The sequence below is a fragment of the Lissotriton vulgaris genome, chromosome 1_1 (genome assembly GCF_964263255.1).
Source record: "Lissotriton vulgaris chromosome 1_1, aLisVul1.2, whole genome shotgun sequence".
Classification (NCBI taxonomy): Eukaryota; Metazoa; Chordata; class Amphibia; order Caudata; family Salamandridae; genus Lissotriton; species Lissotriton vulgaris.
Genome location: NC_141685.1, coordinates 1,048,013,885 through 1,048,040,526, shown reverse-complemented (window position 1 = coordinate 1,048,040,526; position 26,642 = coordinate 1,048,013,885). Strand labels below are relative to the sequence as shown.

Genomic DNA, 26,642 nt, shown 5'->3' with positions numbered 1-26,642 from the left:
TCCTTAGGATCTGAGTTCAGTGTTTTATCTCTAAGTGTTAAATGGTATATGTGCCCACGTAATGCCGACATGTTGACTTAGTGAGATTGTACACTGAGATATGTACGATGGTCCGAAAGTCACAAAAATAAATTCCAGCAAGGAAGATTCACCTTTCTGTTTACTCAAGGTGGATAAATTGAGTAAAATAAATTGGGAATTTAAAACATTACTTGGAAATAGAAGAAGTGTGGTATAAAGCACTGTTTAGAAAGTAAATTATTATTTTTATTGGGTTTTGAGAATTATCTTTGGTAGTGATGGATCTCCATGGAAGGTGGGTTTCTTAAGAGTATCTCTCGGTGATGGAACTCCTTCAGGTGGAATTTCTGCGAATTATCTCTGGGGTGGCTTTGAGATACTGGAGCTTTAAGGTTTGATTTTAAGGACCAACTCTGGGTAGTCAATCCGCTTATGTGTGGGGTTCTGAGCAGTACGTCAGGGATGGGCAGGGTTTATGACTAGTATCTTAATGGGTTGCATCCTGCTGGATTTAGTTTTTTTGGTTATGGCACTCTAGGAATTGTTTTTTTTTAAAGTGTTTACGTTCCGCTTTATTTGTAACAAGCAGAGCTGCCATCTTGCAATGTATGGCTTCAACTTGAATTGATATCTATACTACTATTATAAAGGGAGAACACAAACCTTTTGGCAAGGTAAACTCGGGAACCACAGCGCCAATCCACACACCCAATACATTGTTGTAATCCTCAGGGTGTGCAGATGGACATAGGCTATAGAAAATAAAAAAAAAACGTAAATTTAAAAATATAATTAAAAAAAAAAGTAGTGCCCTGAAAGTAGCGCCGGCCGCGACGCTGCGACGTAGCGCTGGCCACAACGTACGTGATGACGATAAGGAGCGGCGGTGAAGTGAGGAGCGGCAGCTCAGGTGCGTCATGACGAGGAGCGGCCGCAGTGAAGTGAGGAGCGCGGGGAGGAGCGACGACTCAGGTAAGGCTCTGGGACACGGGAAATGTCGGGGCGGGAGGGAGCCGGTGCGGGAAGTTGGCCCTGAACAAATGTGGCTGAGGTAACGCTCAGGCTCTGTGGGCAGCATTTCAGGCTTGCGTGCACTCCCGCCCCGGCCCCCGCCCGCCACGACATTGTCCGGGACACAGACAATGTCGTGGCGGGCGGGGGCCGGGTCGGGAGTGCACGCAAGCCTGAAATGCTGCCCCCAGCCCCCTTCTGCCCCAGGCAACGCTGGGGCGGGCTGCTAGTATATATATATATTTCTTAACACCTTAGCTGCTTCGCAAATATCCCTCCCCAGTGCTGCGCTGTCCATTGGAACTAGTGCTGAATGGACGTCCAATGGTCGTGCGCAGCACTGGGGAGGTAGCGCTCGTGACGACCGTTGGCCGTCAGCAGCGCTTAAGAGGTTAATTGATTTTATTATGCAGTAGAGCAGTACAGTACAATAAAAAAATAGCAGGTCATGCATTCCAATTTGACGTTAGTGACCAACATCATTACATTCAAGGGGCAGCAATAGACCTACTTCAGTAGGTCACACATTAACAATAGCTCTTATTTACAGGTACGGTATTTATGAAGATTTCAGGAACACCTGGGCATATATCTGTCCCATTCGTATCCAAACCAGTTATGGGGATCCTATGCCTCGAGCCTCCCTCTCTCCAGCATCAGGGACATCAAACACGTGGCTTTTCAGAGTGGCATAATAAACCATAGGTAGTCCACATCCATCATGTGTTATCTTCGGGTGTTGCAGCTATCCTTTCCGAGTCACGTTGAAGCAAGTAGTTTTTTTTTTTTTTTTAAGACCTTTATTTAGCAGATCACATTATATAAGATTCTCGCCTACAACCCAACGGGCCGGCCAAACAATCGAAGCAGTGTTGTTACCATAACATGAGGGACACAGCCCCTGTGCCGTCAACCCGAGGGTACAGCGGCGTTTTAAAGTGCATGTGCATGAGATCATGAAGTATACGGCAGGATGATGAAGGTCTAATTTTATGTTTTAGTTGCATAGGAGAAGGTCCACAGTTTTTATTTTAAAAAGGAAAACAAACAAAGAACAAACTCCCCATTAACTTGGTCGTTAAGTTACATCACAATCGAGTACAGTGCAGTTCCGGTATGTATATGATATCTAATCGTGTTGAAGTGCTAAGAGTCATTTAGTAATGAGATGTATTATATGTCCAACGAGCTGGTCTGCGTGGTATGAGGAGGCTCACAGATGTTACCCCTGTAATCGTTCCACCTGGACCATATTTCCACCCACTTACGAGGACATCCTCTCGTTACATATACTGTCTTTTCCTGCAGCATACACCAGTCCATGTCACCTTGCCAAGAAGCAAGTAGTTTTGAAGTGGACCCCATATGTCTTTCGGCCTAGATGCCCCTGGGAGAGTTTCCGCATATGTGGTTGTTTGTTCCTCACAGTACAGCATATCTGTTAACCAGTCCTTAAATTTAGGGGCCCGCCACCTTCCCCATCTACAGGCCACTTTTCGTTTAGCGAGTAAAAGCGATATGGCTGTAAATTTCCGGTATGGTTTAGGGATTTGCGCCGTGTAGCTGAGGAGGGCCATCATGGGATCTCTTTCAAGTGTAATATTTATCATTTTCCCAATTGCTTCATAAACTTGGTCCCAAAACTCCTGAACTGCTGAACATTCCCATGCAAGAAGCCCGCCCCCTCCCTACCTCATCTATTGCATCTATCATGATCCTGTAACTGAAAGCGATGTTTTTCTGGCCGGTGTGTAATATAAACGTCGTAGAAATTTAAAATGTATAACCCTTAGTCTGCAGCTAGCTGATATTTATGAGGTTTGTGCGCAGCAGTAGTCCCATTGCTCATCCGTTATATCAGACCCCAGATCCTCTGTCCAATGTACTCGTGTAGGGCTCAAGGAAGTGTCTTGTTGAGCGCGTAAGCATTTATATAGGTGAGATACCAAATGCATCCCATCTCAGAACCCCAGCATATTATGTAGCGGGACAAGATTAGCTGGCTTGTGTGGGTAATCAGGGAGGATTGTCTTTATCCCTTGCCTCAATTTCACATAAAGAAAGACATCTAGAGGAGTGGGTTGTATCCCCTGAAATAGGTGTTCTGAAGATCTAAACGGTCCTTCATGAAACAGGTTCCCCCATACAGTGAAATGAATATGGGTGCATAGGTTTTGAAACCCCTTTTCCTGTAGTAAGGATATGGCAGGGTGATATGTCAGAGGCAGCCTTGGGCAGTACAATAGAGGTTGGGAAAGTATGTTTGTTATACGATTTCAGGCATCAACTGTGCTTGTGACCATAGTGGGTGGCGCTGTGCACTTCCGTCTAGGTCCATGTATGATATCATTTAACTGTATAGGGTCTGCAAGCCAATCTTCCGTGGCTATCTGCGGCATGTATTAGGGGGGCTATACCAAATAATAGGCGTATTGCGCCTGGGCGCTCAAGTAATAGATTTCGAAGTCTGGGATGTCAAATTCACCTTATTCATATGGCTTGGTCAGGGTTCTCCAATTGAGCCGCAGTTGTTTTCCTCCCCACAGCAGTCTAGTCAATTCAGCGCGCAAGGTTTTTAAAAAGAAAGAACCGGATGATATGATATATTTAAAAAGAGATATAGAAATTGCGGAAGCACTACCATTTTTATAAGGGAAGCACGACCTGCCAATGATAAAGGAAGCGATATCCAGCGTGTGACATTACTGTTTAACTTTGTGATAGCAGTACCATAATTAAGTCGGAGCGTCTTCTCTCTATCCCTCGTCACCTGGATGCCGAGACACTGCAGGTCTGTGTCGCACCATTCTAGGGAAAAGTCGAGGTGAAACCTAGGAACCGCCGGCGTTAGAGGAAAAACCTGAGATTTCCCCCAGTTGATGCGGACGCCAGACAATCTGCCAAACACTATACATTCCCATAATAAAGTGTTGATATTTTGTTGGGGGTCTCTGACATAGAGTGTCATGTCATCCGCGTATAGAAAAATCTGAATTTGACGGAGGCAACAGCGGAACGCTTTGTCCTGATGATATAGTCGAAGCCTGCAGGCCAGCGTTTCGACTGCTATGGCAAACAAGAGTGGGGATAGTGGGCACCCCTGTCGGGTGCCTCTCGAAATGGAAAAGGCAGTAGACATGCGACCGTCAAACTTTAGCCGTTGGTTGGGTATAAAATAGTTTAATCCAGGAGATAAAAATCAGCGGAATCCCATATGCTGCAATATGTCAAAGAGATAATCCCATTCTAGGGAATCGAACGCCTTTGTGGCGTCTAAGAAAACTGCTGCGAGGGGGAAATCAGGCGATACCGTCTGATCTAAAGAGGACAAAGTTCGGAGATTATTGGAGGTGGCCCTACCATGGACGAAGCCTGACTGATCTGGCAAAACAAGCTTATCTAGAAGCAGCGTTAGGCGGTTAGCCAATACTTTAGCCAGTATTTTAGTGTCACAGTTGATCATGGACAACGGCCGATATGAGTCACTAGTTGTGGGATGTTTCCCAGGTTTTAATAGAGGTGATCAGCGCCTTCCTCATTGAAGAGGGGAGTATTCCAACCTCCAGGGATTCCTCATACACCTCTTTGAGGACCGGCACCATGGTGTCTATATAACTCTTGTAGAATTCCACAGGGAGGCCATTCAGCCCCGGCGCCTTCCCGTTGCTCAGTTGCATTATCGCCTCTCTTATTTCATCTATCTCAAATGGTAAACTAAGGAATTCTCTTTGTGTATCCCCCAACCATACAAGCGCTATATCTCCTATAAAGCTATCCACCTCCAACAATTCGTGCCTCTGCGAGGTGTACAATGCCCTGTAGTGTGTGACGAAGATCTCGAGTATTTCATGCGTGTCCTGATGTACTGTCTCCCCAGGTCCCTCCATCTCAAGTATGGTAGTTGCACATTTCGGGTATCGTGTCACTGCAGCTAGTGCCCTCCCCGGGCTCTTCCCCTCCCCATATTTACGAGCCACCCAGTGTCAGCCTTTGAATTTCGCCTCCCTTTCCGCGGTCTCTTCGTATTCTGACAGTTTCTCCCGAAACTCTTTTTGTGCCTGCCCAGCCTCTCTTCCCATCTTCCCTTCCAGTTCCTGCTCTAATTTCTGAATCGTTCTTTGGATGTCCCTGAGCACTCCGAAACTTTTGGATATGCAGTACCCCCGTATCGTGGTTTTAAACGCTTCCCAAATCACCTCCACACTGTCCACTGAGCCCTTATTTCTGACAAAAAAGTATTTTATTTCATCCCCCATTTCGACTTGAAAGACCATATCTAACAGGGCACATGGTTGTAACCTCCAGCACGGTCTTGGCCTATCATATCCAGGTAATGTAAGTGTTAATTTCACCGGACAGTGATCTGAGAAGGTTCTAGCGAGATGAGTGACATTGCGAATGTTAGTATCTAACCCTTTGGAGAGTAGACAATAATCGATGCGTGCCTATGTGCCCATATGTGTCGTAAAGTGGGTACCCTCCTTCAGGTGGAGATGAGTATGTCGCCAGCTGTCTATTAATCCCCCTTTCCCCATGATTCCCTGCATCACCTCCTGGGACTTAGTATGATGCTGCATCACTGGATTCGACCTATCATAGGCCGGGTTCAGGGCCACATTAAAATCCCTTCCCCATATTAAGTGAGTAGAGCCCACATTAAAGATTTTCCCCCAGACTACCGAGAAAAACTCAGGGGTATCTATATTGGGACCATAGCAATTTAATAACGTGACTGTGTCTCTGCCAAGTCTCCCTCATATTAAAACATATCTCCCATGTGGATCCTCTATCGCTCCCATCATCTCGAAAGGTGTTCCCTTTTTGATGAGTATTGCCGTGCCCCGGGCGTAGGTGGAGTAGGTAGCAAATAGTCTTGTGCCTGCACATTTGCTGGCAAATGTGTTTGGAGCCCCTGCAATTGTGTGTGTTTCCTGTAACATGGCCAGCTGTATATGTTGCCTGTCTAGATATGCCTTGAGTTGTCTGCGTTTCCTCAAATCTCCTAATCCCCTGACATTCCATGATATCACTTTCAAAGTACATTCATCATCCATAGCCATCCCTCCAGTCCTTCCAACTGGATTCAATTAGTAGTAATGTAACAATGTCAACCAACTGACCTGCTAGGGAACCTTTACATAAAAGTAAAGCATACCTGCTAAGAACAACCCCCCCTTCCCCCTCCCACTGAAGCATCCCAATCACCAGCCTTGTCCATCCCGCCCCCCTCCCAACAACAATAACATCCAACCATTTTCGTGTGTATCGTCTATAAGGTCAAGTGAATCAAACGAGGAAGCTTAGTGGGGTACACCCTCACGGGGATGCACTGCTAGGTGGCCCATGAATACCTCTCACTCCTCCAGGCGAGCACAGCACAGCCCGATTCCCGGGGTGAGTTCCGAGGGTGTCCGGTTGTTCAGCTATTTCCCATCCATATCCAATTCCATACCCTGTTTAACATAGTCTGTCCTATGAGCCACAAGAGCTATGTCCAGTATTTGCTATTATCTTCCAGCACGTCTGTACTCGTGTGGGGCATGGAGTACAGGGTTAGTAAAGCAGATGTCATTCCTTCCGATCGTTATTCCACATCCGATGTCTGCGATTCTGGGCATACCTCCGAATTTGGTGACACATGTTTTTGTTTCTTGATCTTTTTTAAGAAGTCTTCCACTTGTTGCGGCGTGGTAAAAATTCTGTGCTCCCCTGATATGTCACTCGTAGCCGGGCAGGGTAGAGTAAGGCATAGGCAATTTGGGCTTGCCTTAGTTTCTGCTTGACAGAGATGAACTTGCGCCTTTCCTCCTGGACGTGTATAGTAAAATCCGGATACATGGTGAAGAGTATTCCGTCGTAGTTCAGCTCTCTTTTCTCCCTAGCCACCCGTAATGCTGTATCTCTGCCTCTATAATTTAAGAGGTGCACAATTATAGGTCTTGGTGTATTTCCAGGAGATGGCCTAGGCCCAACTGCCGGATGGTGCATGTGGGTGTAAGGGGCTGGGGTCCTATGAGGGTGATAAAAGTGCGTGCCTAGTGGGTAAACATACAGCAAATGTTTTAAATTGTGTACCCTTAGCAGACTTAACTGCCACCGACCATTTAGGCAATGCAGGCGCGAAACATGTCGACCTATGACCTCTTTTTACACCCGGGCATAGTGTGCCGCAGGGCAAATTTTAGATAGCAGTTAAGTCTGCTAAGGGTACACAATTTAAAAGATTTGCTGCATGTTTACCCACCTTCTTACTACACTCATCACTAGGCACGCACTTTTATCACCCTCATAGGACCCCAGCCCCTCACACCCACATGCACCATCCGGCAGTCCGTGAAAAGATCTCCGACAAAGAGACCCTTCGGGGGACCCGTAGGGAATTGCAGCGCCGGCCCTACGAGGAGCAAACGCCCGCTGATGAAGCATGACACTCCTTTGGGGTGTGTGAGGGCAACAAAGGACAAAATATGTGCTTTTCACTTCATTAGTGGGTTTCCTCTCCACCTAGGATGTCTTTCCTTCTTTTTTAGTTCTCTCTTTTAAAATATACAGGTGACTTTTTGCACCCTCACGCAAGGGTGACTGTTTGCACCCTGCGTTAGGAACAGTGCATCATATCTATTGCTCCAGGTGGCTTCCGTGTTTGCGCGTCCCTCAAGATCACTGCGGGATAACGTGCTGCTTTGCGTCGCAGGCCCACCGTACCAGACTCGCCACCACAACCAATAGTGTATGGGCTCTAAGTTGCAGTCTCAACAGAATATATTATCTTATATGTGGCCAAAGTAGGGTTTGCTGTGCATCCAATAAGCCCTCCGCCTCAGGCACAAAGTGTCATTATGGGCGATATTAGCCGCTTCCTTGGTGCGGTCAGCTGAGCCCTGTGCGTTGCCCTGTGTGCACTGTGCTTCTTCTGCCCACTGCGGGTATGCCTTACAGCAGCAGTATCTGCCTCCCCAGTTGCTTACCGCTGTCTCCTGATGTCTCTGCTCTGATGTCCGCTCACCCTCCGTGTGTGTCAGGTCTCCGGTAGCCAGACTCCCGCAGAGACGCGTCAGATTTCAGGGCTGCAGCACCGCCATTTTGTCGCGTCGGCCCTGTCACCTCGTGTGCATCCCGGGGCTTGCGTGGACACTTTGCTCCGCTCACCGCTCCAGTCGGGTCCAAGGGATGTCCCGATCTCAGCTTCTCCTCCCCGCAGACAGACGAAGAGCTCTCCTGATGTCATATAACCCAGCTCTGCTTCATTCGCACATATTCCGCTTCTAATACCCGGACTTTCATGGGCGCAGGAATAGATTAGGACATGGGTAAATGACAAATTTTTGCCGGAATGTGAGAGCTTGTGTGCCACCTAGCGCCCCCCCCCCCTAGGAGTAGGTTTCTGAGGAGTACCTCTGGTGTAATGATTTCCATATGGGTTGATTTCAGTTGAGCATCTTTGTTGGTGAAAGTTCTCCTACAGCAAGGTTTTGAGAGGTACATCTGAGATGTTGGTTCTCTAGTAGGGGATTTCCATGTATAGTAAAAGCTTTGAATAGTCCTGCCAGCCTACGGGGACCCCGGAGCACTTTTCCCAGTATATCTTCTTAAGTGCTGAAGTTCGCCTCTCTTTCGAATGGCCTTGAAAAGTCACTTAAGGAAGTCATAATGCAGCCTAAGGACAAGGCTAAAGTGATCAGAATTCTTCATCTTGGAGTAGCAAAAGAAGAGACTTCAATGAAATATGCGCTTTGTGCATAAATAATTTTGTAAGGGCACAGAAAAAGAACCTTCACAAGCTGCCATTATAAGTGAAGAAAAAAGAGACTGTCACATAGATTCATCAATGCAACATTCTGCGAATTTCAAATTGCGATAATTACCGAATCGCAATTTAGAATTCGCAGAATGGCATTCATGAAGAAATGCGAAAAAAAAGCGAATCGCAATCGGCCGCAATTGCCGATTGCGATTTTGCCCCAATCGCATAACAATTGCAGAATCGCCCGATTTCCATGTTGAAATTGCGATCTCGCAATTACCGAAATCGCAATTTGCGATCTCGCTAACTGCGAGATTGCAAAAACGGGAAGTCGCATTTCGAGCCCATTGATGACATCACAACCAGGAAGTAGGCTGTTCCCTCCCTCATTCAGATCACTGAGCTTGAAAGTGGAAGCAGTACTGGGAAGAGCTCCACTACATTCAACTTGCAGCACCACAGCAGGACATTAACCACCATCAAAAAGTCCCAGGAAGCAGCAGGGAGCAGTGCCCCAGGGAGGAAGAGGAAGATAAAGTTTTCGGAGCAAGAATTGGAGTTCCTCATTGAGGGGGTCTGTAAGGACCATTTACCCCTGTTTGGCAAGGACTCCCGGAGGGTGCCAGAGGCTGACAAGCGCCGCATCTGGCTGCGCATCCGCGCTAAAGTCAATTCTGTCGGTGTGACCCAGCAGTCAATAGACGATTTAAAAAAGAGGTGGTACGACCTCAGAGGGCATGCCAAAGAGTGAATCGCGGAGAGGTTTGGGGAGCGACTTGCCACCGGTGGAGGGGACCCCACTGCCACACCCAACACTCCATTGGAGGACCTTGTGGAGGACACCCTGACTCCAGAAGCCTGCGTGGGGGTTACCCAGCTTAACTCGTCCCGACCCACCCAACAATCCCAAGGTAAGTGCCATGCGACTGCGACCCCGTCCCCTAACAATGCCCATGACTCCTGAGCTAGCAATATGACAACCCCAGTAATGCAGGCCATGCACACCTGAAATGCCCTAATGCATTGTGGTAGTTGTAGTGTAATCAAAATTCCCAGATAGCCAAACACAGCCAGACCTGTCAAATCAAAGTAATTCCAAAAGCCAGTCAGGGAAAGCAAGCCTGCATGCATGTAGCAACATCTCATGTGCAAGATACATATCATTAATCATGAACCCATTTACATCACAGGTGCTGCAGAACAACCCAGCACCGACATTGAGGCCCTACATATTGAGGAGTACCCGGAGGACACCAAGGGTGAGGGCCAACCTGAACCACAACCAGGCCCTCAGCCACCTGCAGCAGTACCACCACCACCCCCCCATGTGGACAGGGCCACCCCTGCAGCCACAGGTGCCCAGCAACCACCCCAACTGATACCCACGGCAGTGGTACAGGATACACCACCAGCATCCAGGAGGCAGACGAGGCGCACAGCCGCAGTAAGATCGCAGTCTAGCGGACTGAGGCGCCAGCAGCGTGACGCCTCAACCCACGCGGGCAGGGCTGTCCATGCACGGGATCCTGGCCTGGCCATTGAACGCCTCATGCTCGCGGTACATCAGACACAGGCGCGTCACCTGGCAGCCATTCATCTGCAGCTGCAGAATACTGCGCAAAATGTTAGACAGATGACCGCAGCTGTTCGAGAGAATAGCCAGATCCTGGTATCCCAGCAGGATATCACCCGCCACCGCCAGCTGCTGACCCGCCTGTCAGCCTACACAAGGTCAAATTACATCATAGGCAATGCAACCTCACAACTTTCCCGCCGGTCCCTTGCAATGCAGGTTCAAATGGTCCAGTGTTGCCAGGGCACTGGAACAGGTGACAGCAGCAGTGCATAGTCTGCAGCCGACTGCCCATGGTGAACCGGGGGGGGGGGGGGGGGGTGATGATGCCAGCGAGGGCACGTCAAGCCACAGCAGCACGTCCTTGCTGCCGGTGATTGAACGCCGCCGCAGCAGCAGGCCCACTGCAGCATCACGGGCCAACACTGTCAATGAGGACTTTGAGAGGCGACTTGGTGCGTCTGGACGGAGGCGCCAGTGACACTTTGCACTCTGTCTGCAGGGCCATGCTGGATCTATAAGCATGCCCTCTACCCCTGCATGGGGACGTATGATGCAATACTGTCCTCATGTGAAATCATGGACAACAAAGGCCACATTATTGTGATTCAACAATAAAAATGTATGGTCTCACGTAAATCCAACTCATGTCATTATTACATTTGTCATGCATGAGTGCAGTGTTGTGTGAGGGGAATGGGTGCACTAGAAACAGTTAATAGTGATGTGGTTGCGGGGCCTGTGTCCTTCTGCAGGATTTTCCCCGCGTGCATGACGCACATGTGCAGGTGGGCGGTTGTCCCCTTCCGACTCACTGCCAGAGATCTCGACAGGTATCCTGCGCTTGGTAGCAATGTTGTGGAGTATTGCACACATGGCCACGATGCGGCAGCAGACCTCAGGCTCGTATTTGATGGCCCCACCAGTCTTATGAAGTATGCCGAATCGGCTCTTCAAAAGGCCAAATGTCCTATCAATGCAATTTCTTGTGCGTATGTGTGCAGCATTGTAACGCCGTTGCTGTGGTATTGCAGGGTTGAGGTGTGGGGTGAGGAGGTACTCACGGAGACCGTAGGCGCTGTCACCTGAATGAAAGAAGCACAGGGTGAGTGCCTGTTCTGCGCAGCTACATGATCACAGTGTACTATTTGGGGGCATGTGTACTTACCTAGTAGGTGTCCTACGCCAAAGTCTCCCCTGGCCAGTCGTGTGTGCATGCCGCTGTGCCGGAATATGAAGGAGTCATGTGTGCTCCCCGGGTATTGTGCCACTATGTCCGTGATGATAGTCTTAGCATTGCACACCATCTGGATATTGAGGGAGTGGTAGGATTTGCGGTTGCGGTACATGTATTCCGTTTGTGCTGGTGGGCAGATGTGGATGTGGGTACAGTCAATGCATCCTATAACATGTGGGAATTGCGCAATGTTGTAGAATTGAAGCTTGGTCTCATTCAAGTCCTGTTGGGTGGTCGGGAATGAGATGTAGTGGTGTAGCCGGGTCAGCATTGCCTCCAGGAAACTCCTTAGGCAGCGAGACATGGTGCTCTGGGATATCCCCCTTGCAACAGCGACTATCCCCTGGAAGCTTCCGGAGGCGAGTAGGTGCAGGCTGCACAAGACCTGGACATGGGTGGGCACGGCATTGGTCCTCCTTGTTGGGTGCTGCATCAGGGGGTCTAGGTCCCGGATCAGCTTGATGATCATTGCCCCATTCAGGCGGTACTTAGAGTAAATTTGCTCTGCAGTTTGGCCCAGAAGGGTGATCCGCTGGCGGAATATTCGCTCCTAGATCCTGTGTCTGTTCCGTGCTGCAGCCTGGAGCCTTCGCCGCCTGACCACCATGTAGAGTCCTGGCATTGTGAGAGTCCTCATGCTCCTACTGTGTTTCCTTAAGTGTGTTTGATCAGGACAGCACCTGTGGCTAGTTAGCATTTTTTGAGATTTTTTTTTCCTCCATGGTTAACACCTGGTTTTGGTTCTCCTTATATTGCGCGTCGAAAATAGCGATTTTCAGCTTTTTCGCAAATAGCGAGTTTTCATGAATTGCGTTTGCGAATATTTAGCGATGTTGCATTATAATTCGCAGAATCCATTGATTCTCGCTATTTCCGATTCGCCATAGGGGTTCCTCCTAGATTCTGCAATTTATTTTGCAAAATCGCTATTTTATTTTTGCGAATACGCAATTTCTGTGTTTTTCACATCATGAATTGCTTTTTCTATTTAAAATGCCTTCTCTCTTAGACAAATGTCCTCGCTGTGGCAGGAAAAAGACCAAAACAGACCACCAGGAGGTCTGAATCATCTGTCTACCATCTTCTCCCCTCCCTGCCTCCTATGAAATCTGAAAGACCTTCTCCAGACAACCCCTACATAACAGGGAGAAGAATTGCCTGCAGGTAAGGGAAGAAAGAAGGTGACAAGAAGCTAGAGGGAACGCTGAGCGAGGGAGAGCTAATTTTTCCACCAGAGCTCTTCCCTCCACCTCCAGTGGTCGTGGGAGGTCTGAAAGCGGTTTTCAAGGAGAAAACACTATTGGTCCCTGTCAACGTCGAGGTAGAATGTGTCGAGAGGAGGTACGACGCTGACATGCTCCCCGTCATTGACTGGCTCGACACAATACAAGCATCGGCACTCAACATCAAGTAACACTCTAGGTGACGTTGATACCTGCTTCATATCGAAAGCCAACGTCGAGATCTGCTTTGACGTCGAGGGACTCTGACTTGCCATCACCAAGAGGTAGGCGGTCAATGTCGAGAGCCAAACGACGATGAGAGTGGTCGACGATGAGGAGCCGGTCGACATTGAGGGTGAGCCTACGTCGACAGAGGGCAACGTCGAGAAGCAGATCATCGACGAAAACCAGTTGACTATGACGGAGGTCGACGTTGAGAAGATAGCGAAAACCCACCAAATGCAGGAGAATCAATTCATGATCTAATTCTCGCTCAAGGTCTTCATATCTGGCAGAAGTACCCTCATCTCCCATTCAGGTATCTCCTCAACCTGGCTCACCTGCTCCAACAGCGCCCACGCCTCCGACACTACCAACTCTGCCTCTGATGCTGGAACCTCCAACTCTCCCTCCACCAGCTCTACTGGCACATGTCATTTCACCTCCTGCAGTGCCTCAAGTTTCTATCACACCAGCACCCAGGATATCACGCTCAAAGACATGCCCTCACTCTCACCATGGACACCATTCAAGTTTCTCTACTAGATCGCGCCACTCACGGTCGCATCACCGATCTCATTACAGATCAAGATCATGCTCCCACCGCCATCGCCATTGGGATATGTCCTCGTACACCAGGGGCTACTCTCCTACCTTGTCAGACTCACCTCAAACTTGGTCCTCACCAACTGATGATATCAACACTTTTCAAGAGGTTCTGGTTCGAGGCACATCTAAATTGAATATACCTGTGGCGGTCCCCACTCCATCGACTTTGGTGATCTTTGAAACTCTTCACCAACCAGCCTTGAGACCTTTGCTCCCACTAGTGCTGGGTCTTCTTGAGCCAGCCATGGAATTGTTTCTCTCTCCAGCTGCAGCAAAATCAGGACCCTCCAGCCTACAGAAGAAATACCATCCACTGGAGCAAGATCCGTTGTTTCTACATGCTGACACTCCACCTGCCTCAGTGGTAATATTAGCTGTACGTAAATCCCATGCCATTTCGGCACCTGCTACTACTACCCGGATAAGGAGAGCAAAAGATTAGACTAGTCTGGATGCAAAGTCTGCAACACAGCCTCTAAATCCATGAAAGCAGCGAGAATAGCCCTTGTATGAAGGTACAATCGCGCCATGTGAGATTCCATTCTCCACTTTGTGGATCACCTCCTAAAAGAACACCGGGAGGATTTTCTGGAAATCGTCCATGAGGGGGGCTATGGTCTCCAACTAGGTCAGACGTGCAGCAGCGGATTCCCCGATGTTAGCCACCCACAGTTACTGTATTGGGGTCTCCTTACGCAGACATGCATGACTTCAACTGACATCTCTGAAGCCTGACCCTCAGCTAAATCTGCAGAATTTACCTTTTTCAGGCTCCACTCTCTTCAGCTCGCACGCTGATTACGGAAATGGATACTTTGAAAGCTGTGGGATTAGAGAAACCTAAAGAACAGCAACGATCATTCCGACCCCCCACCGTCATTTACCTTCACAGAGGGTTCAAGGCAAGCCCAGGAGATCACAACAGTATCAACGGCCCAACCAGCCTCAACGCAAGCTGCAGAGGGGACGTTCTACTAAACAAGCTAACCAAGGGGACCGACAACCTACGGCATCAAAACCCTGAATCCTCTCTTGCCCCTCTTCCATTACCCATTCCTCACGTAGGGGGAAGCATTGCAAATTACCTGGCAGAGTGACAACGCATAACAACAGATGGCTGGGTCTTAAATATTGTCAAACATGGCTATCGTCTCAGATTCACTGCCACACCACCATCCATTCTACCAAGGTCATCCACGTCTCGCCTCGAGCTTCTATAGAAGGAAGTCAACATGCTGAGTCACAAGAAAGTGGTGGCATCTGTCCCTCAAACCAATGAGGACAGGGTATTTACTCCAGGTACTTCCTCGTGCTAACGGGCAGAAAAGAGTTCAGGCCCATTCTCGACCACCGAATCGCAAACAAGTGGCCCTGAAAGGAAAAGTTCAGGATGCTCTCAACTTCGACTGGGAGACTGACTTTGCTCAGTAGACCTACACAACGCTTATTTTCATATTCCCATCGCAAAGTCTCATCGGACATTCCTCAGATTCATTGTGGGGCAGAACCACTACCAATACGCAGTTTTACCATTTGCCCTCAAGTCAGCTCCCAGGATATTTTCCAAATGCATGGCTATGGTGGCAGTGCATCTACGAAAACAAAGAACTTTGTCTATCCTTATCTGGACGAATGGCTGACCAAGGTGTCCTCCTTTCCAGAAGCCCAAGAGCATTTTCAATGGACTTGTGATCCTCTTCATTGCCTGGGTCTTCACATCAATTTTCAGAAGTCCACGTCAACACGAGTCCAGACGTTGTACTACTTAGGAGCTACCATGGACATGCTACAGGAAAAGGTGTTTCCTTCGGAGAAATGACGTTTATCCATTTTCTAGAAATGTCACAACCTCCAGCGGATGGCCCGTACAACACTCCACATAGTCTCCTTGCCTAGATGGCCTCTTACATATTTCTGACTCCCAATACTTGCCTCCAAGTGCGCCCTTCTCCAGGGCTGCTTGGAGGATCAGTGGAACCAGTTCTTGGGGAACTGGAAGGACATGATCATCCTGTACACTCAAGCTGTCAGATCACTCCAGTGGTGGTGTTCCCTGAAAAATCTCCTGAAGGGGATGCCTTTTCACCAGCAAAACCCAACACAGACCATTGTGATGGATACCTCTCTGCTTGGGTGGGGAGCCCTCAACGGATCACCTGCAGATACAAGCAATATGTGCCTCAAGAGAAAAGACATACCATATCAACCTCCTGGAACTTCGTGCAGTACACCTGGCACTCAAGGTGTTTCATCCTTCCTTCATGACCAACACCCTGCTTGTTCAGACAGACAATACAACCACCATGTACTACCTGAACAAGCAGGGGAACACGACCTAGAGCCCGGTTACAAGAAGCTCAAATGATCTGGCACTTGAAACTGATAGCCACACATCTGCCAGGTGTGCAGAACATCCAGGCAGACGCACTCAGCAGGGTTCTCAACGAAAACCCCTAGTAGGTGCTGAACGAAGAGGTCGCACAAGATACCTTCAAATTGTGGGGCACACCCTCTACAAAACTTTTCGTCACAGAGGAAAACAAAAAAAAGGCATGACTTTACTGCCAGATTTTCAGCAGCCAGGGTGCCTGCCTCCGGACCACAGGGTTCACGGTTCAATCCCTGGCTCTGGCGGCAAGTTAGCCCAGCACCATGTGACTCTGGGCAATAGCTTGCTTAATCTTCCCGATGGTCAACAGCGCCGGGACACCTCCGTTGGAGGTAGCTGTGCGCTTTACAAAATGCTGGCATGCTGGCATTTACCATCCAAACTCATTGCTGAATGCCCTATGGATCGACTGGGCCAACAAATTTCTTTACGCTTTTCCTCCAATACCTCCGATACCGGCAGTCCTGCGCAAGCTTTCAACCACAACAGACATGATGATCCTCATCACCCGAGAATGCCCGGGACAACTGTGGCTTCCGGATCTGCTTCGCCGGTCTTTCCGTCCACATCTCAGGCTGCCATGGAGGCCAGACCTACTCACGTAGTTCAGAGGTCAACTACTACACCCACACCTTTCATCTCTTTGGCAGCATGGCTCCTGCGATAGTGCAGTATAGCCATATTAACCTGCCTCAGGACTGTCTGGACATTCTAAAGGAAGCAAAGCATCCATTTACACAATCTGCTTACGCTTTTAAATGGAAAAGATTTTGCATTCGGTGCTCTTCCAGGCAGATCGATCCCACTTCTTGCCAGGAGGATGTCTTTCTTCCATATTTGTTACACCTTGCTAAATGTGGCCTCCAATTCTCTTGCATCTGAAAAAACCCACAGCTGACCCCACCGAACTCAAAAACTACCGCCCCATCTCGCTTCTTCCATTCCCGGCCAAAGTCATCGAGAAAGCTGTCAACAACCAGCTCGCCACCTTCCTCGAAACCAACAAATCCCTCGACTCCTCACAGTCCGGCTTCCGAGCCAAACACAGCACTGAGACCGCACTTATCGCAGCAACAGACGACATTCGAACTCTACTAGACAATGGAGACACAGTCGCCCTCATCCTCCTCGACCTCTCCGCTGCCTTCGACACAGTCTGTCATAACACCCTTCTACAGCGCCTAAGAAACGTCGGAATCCAAGGAAAAGCATTGCAATGGATCACCTCGTTCCTCACCGGAAGAACCCAGAGAGTCCGCCTCCCACCATTCAAGTCAGAGGCCTCTGAAGTCATCTGCGGCGTGCCACAAGGATCGTCACTCAGCCCCACCCTCTTCAACGTTTACATGAGCACCCTTGCGGCCATCGCTCGCCAACACAATCTCAACATCATCTCCTACACTGACGACACTCAACTGATCCTCTCACTCACCAAAGACCCTAACACCACCAAAACCAACTTACACGAAGGAATGAAAGAAGTAGCCGAGTGGATGAAGCACAGCCGTCTAAAACTGAACTCAGACAAAACAGAAGTCCTCATCCTAGGCACCTCCCCCTCCGCCTGGGATGACTCTTGGTGGCCAGAGGCCCTTGGAAAAGCACCCATCCCGACGAACCACGCACGAAACCTGGGCGTCATCCTGGACTCCTCACTCTCGATGACCAGACAAGTCAACGCCGTTTCATCATCCTGCTTCAACATTCTTCGCATGCTCAAAAAAACATTTCGCTGGATCCCCATCGAAACTAGAAAAACGGTCACCCACGCACTAGTCACGAGCCGCCTGGACAACGGAAACACCCTATACGCCGGTACCACCGCTAAACTCCAGAAAAAACTCCAACGCATCCAGAACGCTTCAGCCAGGCTCATACTAGACATCCCGCGCAAAGAACACATCTCTGGTCACCTGAAAAACCTCCACTGGCTCCCCGTCAATAAGAGGATTACTTTCCGCCTCCTGACCCACGCTCACAAAGCACTTTACGACCTTGGACCCGAATGCCTCAACACACGACTCTCCTTCTACACCGCCCCCCGCCAGCTGCGATCTTCCAACCAAGCCCTTGCTATCGTACCTCGCATCAACAAAACCACCATGGGAGGTAGATCCTTCTCCTACCTGGCAGCTAAGACCTGGAACTCACTTCCCACTCACCTTCGTCTCACTCGGAACCACCTAGCATTCAGAAAGCAACTTAAAACTTGGATATTCGACAAGTAGTTCCCCACCCTTCTTCAAGCGCCTGAGACCCTCTGGGTATATAGTGCGCTATATAAATATTTTGACTTGACTTGACTTGACTTGCATCAGAGTCCACCTGTCTACACTCATGGCATACCGGAAAAGTCATTCACAAACCTCTTTCTTTAGAATCCCACTTGTTAAAGATTTCCTGGAGAGGTTAAAGAAGGTCTTTCCTCAGATTAGACGTCCCTCTCCTCCATGAGACCTGAACGTGGTGCTTTCTCGCCTCATGCTTTCGCCTTTTGAGCCTATTCATAAGGCATCACTTCAACATCTCACTTGGAAACTGCCTTCCTTGTGGCTATAACATCAGCTTGGAGTTAGTGAGATACAGGCCCTTTGCATTCATGAGTCATACACAGTCTTCCACTCTTCCAAAGTAGTGTTGTGTTCCCATACCAAGTTCCTACCTAAAGTGGTCCCAGATTTTCACATAAATTAGATGATCTCTTTACCCACTTTCTTTCATACCCCATCTCCTCCATCTCCTCCAGCAGAGAGAGCCCTCCACTCACTTGATGTAAAGAGAGTGTTAAAATTCTACTAGAAGAAAACCAAATCTATTTGCAAATCACAACAACTTTCTATCAACTATGGCCCAGTTCACACAGGTCTAGCTACCTCCAAACATTCAGTCTCTAGGTGGAATGTCTCTTGCATCCTCTGCTGTTATCAGCTAGCTAATAAATCTCTTACTGATAAGCCCAAAGCACACTCTACTAAAGGCAAGGCAGCTACTACGGCTTTGATGAGGAATATCCCCTTGCCGGATATCTGCAAAGCAGCTACTTGGAGATCAATCCACACATTCAGTAGGCACTACTGCCTTGACACAGATGCTAGAGCAGATGCTCAAGTAGGACAGGCATCCCTCAGAAATCTCTTTGCCTAGCTGTTTGCATATCTTTTGGTTTCTGTAGACTCCACCACTTTAGGGGGGTGAACTTGCTACTCTATTCAATTCTTATGCATGAGAAGGTATAGTTTCTTACCTGTAACTCCAGTTCTCTCGTATGGGTATTTCTATGATAGTCATTGCTTGCAACCCTCCCTCCTCCCCATTGGAGTAAACAGACACTTTCATGCTCCGTTATTAATCAACTAGTACAGCCTTCAAAAAGAACTGAGGTAACTGCCTCTGGCTGAGCATGATGGGATATTGGAGGTCTCTCTGCTCTTAAAGATAGTCTCTTTTTCTTTACGTATAATGCCAGCCTATGGGCTACATTGCCCGCACTTCTTCATCTCTGTTTCTCTCATAGCAAAAGGGTTTGTGAAGGTTCTTATTCAGTGCCCTTACAAAATTATGAATGCACTAAGCGCATATTTCATTGCAGTCTCTTCTTTTGCCACTCCAAGATGAAAGAATTCTGATCACTGTAGCCTTGTCCTTAGGCTGAATTATGACTTTTTTAAGTGACTTTTCAAGGCCTTCCTGAAGAAAGGCGAACTTCAGCACTTAAGAAGATATATTAGAAAAATTGTTCCAGGTCCCCGCAGGTGGCAGGACTATTCAACGCTTATGACTATCATGGAAATACCCCAACGAGAGAAAAGGTGTTACAGGTAATAAACTATACCATCTCCGTTAGGTTGAGTTTATTGAGGAGGTTTGATTTCTAAAGAGTATCTCTGAGGCATTGATGGGATTCCCTGTCCCAGAATGTATTTAATTGTAGTTTTTGTAAAGTGCTGTATACCATCTATGTGATTTTCAGAGCTCTTAGGGAGGGGATACAAGAAAGAAGATGAGAATAGTGACCATCCAGATGAAAGAATCAGTCAATAGTTCTAATGATAGAAATGTGCCTCATTGTAAGTAGATAGACTATGACAAAGCCTTAAAAGTACTATCATAGAGTTACTCCTGTACGAGGCATCCAGCTGCTCTTAAGTGTCTGACTGACTCAGAGCTCGAGTGAAGGGTTCAGAATACTGTCAGGAATAGTCAAGCCATATATAAACTCTACCAATGCGCATAACAGCTACAGGAGATGGTGACAAGTGTATTTTTAGAGAGCAGTCAGGACTATGGCGTGATCTTCTGCTAAATTATTGCATCTGATCTGAGGAATGGTGAGTAGACTGAGGTCGGCAAACATTACTTTTCTTGTTGCTGATAGAGAGTAAGCAGCTCAGTGAGATCATTTATGCAGAGACCATGTTAAGCTTTGTGGATAAGGAACAGAGTTTTGAACTGGATTAATCTTTTATCAGAAGCCAAGGGAAGGACTTTAGCGACAGAGAGATGTGGTCTTGTGTCAGGCCGAATAGCAGCCTTGCAGGATGATTGCATTACAAACCCGGAGGCTACCATTATCTGCATTATTTCTTTAATGCAATTCCATGCACATTTTAAAGAACTTTACAAACATAAACTAAACATTCTAGAACAGAACATTCATAACATAAAACAAGTCCATGCACAGAACAGTCTGCCTCTTTAAAATGCTGCTCCTCATAGATGTAAACCTTAATTACTAACTTTATTAACAGTTTATTATTGTGGTTTCCTCTATATGCTGTATTGTTAAGACTGTTTCCACTCTTTAGAAATATCTGTCTAATAATGTCTTAGTCATTTTCTGCAGTGTTTGCGTTTTTTTATCCTTAGAGTGACCCGTAAATGGGGCTGTTTATGCCTTTAATTTTTCTTGCGCCGCCTGTTTTGCCCGGTGTAACTGGTTAAGAAATGATCAGGAAGGTGTGCCATATTTCTCGGAGCGTACCGCTCTTTTGTACCTTCACCAACCAGATGCGGGTCGCGGTTTTGGCCAAACACTTCTGCACAGCAGACCCCAGGAGTACGGCTGATCAGAGCAGCTATGGTGGACACAACTGCTCGGCAGCCCAATCCAGGCCCTGTGTAGGATCCCAGCTTTCATGACTCCGGCATGGGCCGCAAGCAACTGACGTGGTTTCTCTAGAGAGGACCAGTCGGGCGATCCCGGGCAGCTCTTACTAGGACACAAAAATTTAAGGAAAGCGTTGGGCAATGGCCTTGTTGTCCTAACGCATAACATAACCCCATCTTGGTTTGGTCTTTAGCCACTTATTTATTATTAAAGACGGACGGAATTCGGAAGACTACATGGACAGTTCACAGTTGCAGTGTCTCCTCAAACAGCTGAATGCCCGGAGGAATACTTGCTCAAGTGCCTATTCAACCACATTATTTACGGGTGCCAGAATATTGCTAATATTTATCTTTAGGCTATTTAGAGTGCCCAGAGATTGGTTCCCAAATATATATTTAACAAGGTTATTCAGGGCTTGGCTTAAAGCATCATTCCTATTGAGACACTTTAATAGAGCTTTGTGCCCCCCCCCCTTCATTTACAAACCCTAAAAAGGTCTCACTTTGAACTCCCCATCATGTCAGATAAGGAGAGACGGAGCCCGGATATTTCACAGGGGAAGAATAATGAAGAGCCTATTAAAAAGCTCATACAGCATGAAATGCGTACACAAAATTTTGGACCAGGTTATAGCTGCCATGGAGTATGAGTTTAAACTCTTTGTAGTTTAGCGAAATCTTGACAGGCCTGTGTAGATGTAATTGTAATAGTTTAGGCGGGACATGACCTCTGCGAGGACTAGTGAGATTTTCTGTAACAGTTGGTGGAGAGGCAGGATTCTTGTGAGAGAACATAATTTGTATGGGGTAGGAAAGTGAATGCTTAAATTCAAGGCATGTTCTTGTACCGATTCAGGCATAGTCAGTTTTTCTGCCTCCAGAGCTGGACCTCATATATATATAGGGTCCCACTGGGAAGATTACTGTAATTGCCTTCAAACGTCAGATAAATCTGTATGTCATCTACATACATTTTGTAATTGAAGTTATGGGATTCTAGTAAGCAGACCCATGTAGATGCCGAATAGCATATGTGTTTTAGACCTTTTCAGAGACGAAAGGGCCAATGTGACTTGGTGGGCTTCGTCTAGCGGAAAGAAACTGAACCTCATTAATGTTATGTCACTGGTGCCTGTTGACAATCTTTCAAAGAGTATGCCCTGGTCAATGATCTAAAGAAAGGTTAAAAGAATTTGAGCACATGGCTTGCATTCATTGAGAGTGATGAGCAGCTCCTCAGTGATGTTTAGGAGTGGTGTTTCTGTTTCCTGTTGAAGTAAGAAACCTCATGAATTCATATAGAAGGCCATTTATTTGTGAAAGTTTTATGTGTCTCAGGACTATCTCTCGGTTGCACATCTTATCCTTTTGTTTCTGAAGAATGTCTCTGTGGTGACAGAGCACTCTGGGCCAGTGAAATGAATTTTCTTCTTAAGTTTCTGATGGGTAGTCCTAGAGTGATGTTGGGTATCTGAGTATGAGATTCTGAGGACTGTCTCTGGAGGCGGATATCCCTAGGATAAGATTTCTGGTAAATAACTCTGGTGATGGGTTGCTTTAGGACTGGATTCCTGATGAGAATCTGGAGTGGTGATGGATAAGCTTTGTCTGGATTTGCAAGATTGACTCCTTGCTGATGGAAAGTTCTATGTTTGATTGACAAAGTTCAAATTTGCATCTCTGGAATGATGGGCATCTCCAGTGTTTGTTTTCTTATTTCTTACAAGATGGATCTCCTATAGAGAAGTGTTGTCTGAAAACTATGACGCAGTGATGCATCTAGTGGTTCTGGGTTTTTAAAGAGCATCTCTAGAGTTATAGATCTCCAGGGTTTGTGTTTCTGGGGAGTATCTCTGTGATGCATATCTTGAGAGTAGTTTTTGGTGGAGTTTCTCTGGGTCATGGATCATTTAGGGTTGGATTTCTGAAGAGTATTTTTCAATAGTGCAGTTCCTAGGGTTTGCATTCTGATCATTATCTCTGTGATGATTTCTGAACCAAATGTTTTTTTGATGAGTAACCTGGGGTGATGGCTACTCCTAAGGTTGTGTTTCTGAGGGGTATCTCTTTGTCATGATTTCTGCAAGGATTTTGTCTGTGGAGCACCTCTGTATTGACACATCTTTATTTTGTATGACGTTTGATCATTTGTGTCATGACTTCTACAGGCTTATGTATGTGAAACCCACCTGTGGTGCCACATCCCCACCTAGGATATTTGAGGAGAGCCTTTGGATCACTTACTATTTTAACATGCTGCAGCTTGTTGGCCAAGTGCTCCACTCCTGCCTTGGTTGATGATAAGACAATGGTCATTCTCTCCAGCTTCTCCTTTATCTTATCCCTCCGAGCTTCCTCCTCTTTAAGATGACTTTCCAACTCCTCCAGGATCTGCTGGCCACTGAGGAGAGACAGAAACAGACGTTACTGGGTTTACCTGTACCTTTATGGTTTAATGTTTTGTATTGATTTTCTTACATACACATACCTCTGCCTACAAACAATTGGTCAGTGATGGTCTGTGTGAGGCACTCACATCTTATTATCGTATAAAGGGAAAAGCAAAAACCGAGAATAACACTACCCTCCTCCGCGAGTTGCTATGTATAACCTTTGGATGGAGTTGCCGTTTAGAAAACGTTTGTCCTGGGATGTTCATAACAACATGAAAAGACTTGCTCTAAATGTAAACAGGTTCCTCAGGAATAAGTTGCAGTATGCGAAAATACTGAGGGTAGGCCAGTGAATGGAATTCTCGGGACAGTATTGCGGAGAAAGAGGCCCAGTCAGCTTTGTATATCTTATGTTTATTCTCTACAAATAGCAAAATATTTTAATGTTTTTTTAATCAATTTCCTAACATAGAGGCCACATTTTTTCTCCATTGAGCCAAAATAGCCTTTATAGCTGTAATGAGGGCTATTGCGAGAAGTTTGATTTTAACAACCTATGTGGCTGACAATCCACCTGCAAATGGGAGACCCAATAAAATCATCTGTGCCATAGCTTTTTGTTTAAAAAAACCAGTGCACCTTAAGGCAGTAATCTGGGTGCCGTGCATTTTGAAAACTTGCAAAGCACCTGAAAGCAAAATGCTTGCTTCTGCTAAATGTCTTTTCATCCCAGATATCGCCCCGTCTAGACATCCCAAAGTTTCTATTGTGTGTCAGAACTCCCTCGCCCTAACTGGTTAACTGGAGATTGCGCTGAAAATTATGACTATCAGATTTTTAGCATTTCTTCCCAGTAATTCCCCCAGTATCCCCTGTGGAGGAATATACACTTGCCAAAGCTTGACCCCCAACTTTTTTCCCTGGGGTTGGTGGTACTGGACATGTATTGATTTTCTATGGGTTCAGGGTGCCTACAGGTGATAAACTAGACATAGTGCATTTTGGAAATTTGAAAAGCAGTTGCAAGCGAAATGCTGCTTTAGAGAACTTGTCTTTCCGTCAGATATCACTGCTGAGCTGTGTGTCAGCATTCTAAAAGTTATATCGCTGGGTGTCATACCACTCTCATCCTAATTGGATGACCAAGACATTTATTAGATTTTTAACATTTGATTCCCCAAAACATGGTAGTTTCTTTCTGTCTTGGTCACACAAGGACTTTTCCTCTCCAGGCCTAAACTTTCCTTTTAAATATGTATAACTCACGCCTAAGTAGGCCTTGCTGCCCATAAGTCAGGATGCCTGGTATTTCAATGCAGGACATGTAAAATGTTAATGTTAAACATGTCATTACAGTGACTAGCCTGTAGGAAGGTACTGGGATGCAATATTAAATGCTAATACTGTGTCTCTGGAATGGGACTAGATTGAAAAATAACTAAACAACTATTTTTAGTAGTATTAAAATCACATTTAATGGTGAAGTCAGATTTTTCCTAAATATTACAGAAAAATAACTTTGAGAAAGTTACCTTTGTTCTGCCTGAAGTCCTTGGAGGCTAAACCTACATTTTGTTCTCCCACTATGGCCAGTAAGTAATTCGAATTTAAATAGGTGTTAATGAGGTGTGAACCTGCTCCCAGAAGCAAACAAAAGGCTGACGTGAGTAGGCGGAGATGACCCATTTGATCTTGACAGATTATGTGGGGGCAGGTGGACCCTTTTTAACAAGAGGTCTCCCCTGTCACAGGCAAATGTTAGCTGACACTTGGGAAAGGCCCTTATTTTGCCTCCCCAGCCAGTCAGGCATCAATCACAGTGGACCTTTTTTGACATTACAGTGTCACAGTCTATTTGACAAGTCTGTTGGGTTTACTTATAACATTTGGGGTTCACTTCAAAGGGCGGAGGCCAAAACAACTCCAGTGTATACCATGTCTGGCTACTTAAAACTCAGATTTGTTTTATCAGACTTCTGTCTGTCTCTGAGGTTCTTGTGGGCATAGGGACTGCCCAAAACAGGCTTTGATGTCAGATGTGGAAGGATACTAGGATTACCATAATACACTCCCCACGTGCACCCCCAGTCCTCAGAGCCCACGTTTACTGTGGCCAAAGACTTTGGCCATCTTGAAAATGCCCAAAGTGGGTAGGGTTAACCCTGGAAACCTGTACCCCATTGGCTAGGGCATCTGCATGGGTAGTTCCCACTAATTAGCTTGTGCCAGGCATAAATGTGGCTTCTCCAGGCACCCGCTTGAGAACACTTCTGGATCTGCGGAAGATCAGAAGAGGATAGACCTGCTGCCTGAGACCTGGGAAGAGCCTAGAATACAGGACCATCTCTCCCTCTTGTATTGAAGACAACAAAGTGGACTTTAAGGTTCAAAAGACTGACCTCCTGTCAAAGGTACAGGGACACAAAAGGCTACAAGAGGCATTTTCCAGCAATTGTCCAGCTGACCTGTGACACCTGGACCGGACCCTCCAATTTGCCTCTGCCTACAACCCTGTGGGTCTGAGTCTTTAAGTGCCTCCCACGAGGTTGTGGGAGTCTAAATAAGTGTACTCCTGCGGTGGACTGGGACTTAAAAGACCAATGTCAGAAGGTAGAATCTTAGACCAGGACAAACGTGATTAGTGCTCCAACCCACGCTCCATGGTGGTCAGCGTCAAATCGCTTCTAGGTCCTGTTCTACCATGACTTTTGACTATCATTTGCATTTTATGCTTCTTGGTACTATTTCTACTTAAAATTAAAAAATGTATATCTCCAGTACCATTACTTGATTTGTGGCATTTTGGTGTAATTTTTTTATTACATTTTACTCTATGGTTGGGATTTTTATTGTTTTGCATTTCAACTTTTTTACTGTTTTAGTACGCCATAAATGAATACCGTACACATTTCTTCTAAGGTGCTCATGTCTGCGCAGTGCCATAACTACCAGGGGGTCGAGCTCAGGTTTATTTAATGACTGTAGTGCTTCACCCTGGCAAGTACTGTAATTATTACTTGACGCGGGCACTTGCCCCCTCTTAACATATATCCCAATTTCATACCGTTGGCAAAAGACTTAATGTAGATATTCAACTATCTTTAAGGTAGCTAG

General features: G+C 46.8%; 1 protein-coding gene across 1 annotated transcript in view; it reads right to left on the bottom strand.

Annotated features, from left to right (window-relative positions):
• The window catches only part of ODAD3 (outer dynein arm docking complex subunit 3), a 177,985-nt gene that overhangs the window by 33,786 nt on the left and 117,557 nt on the right, over positions 1–26,642 (bottom strand). The window contains exon 11 of the mRNA XM_086962741.1: positions 23,380–23,536. Coding sequence (XP_086818867.1) covers positions 23,380–23,536 — 157 coding nt within the window. The remainder of the gene's footprint in view (positions 1–23,379; positions 23,537–26,642) is intronic.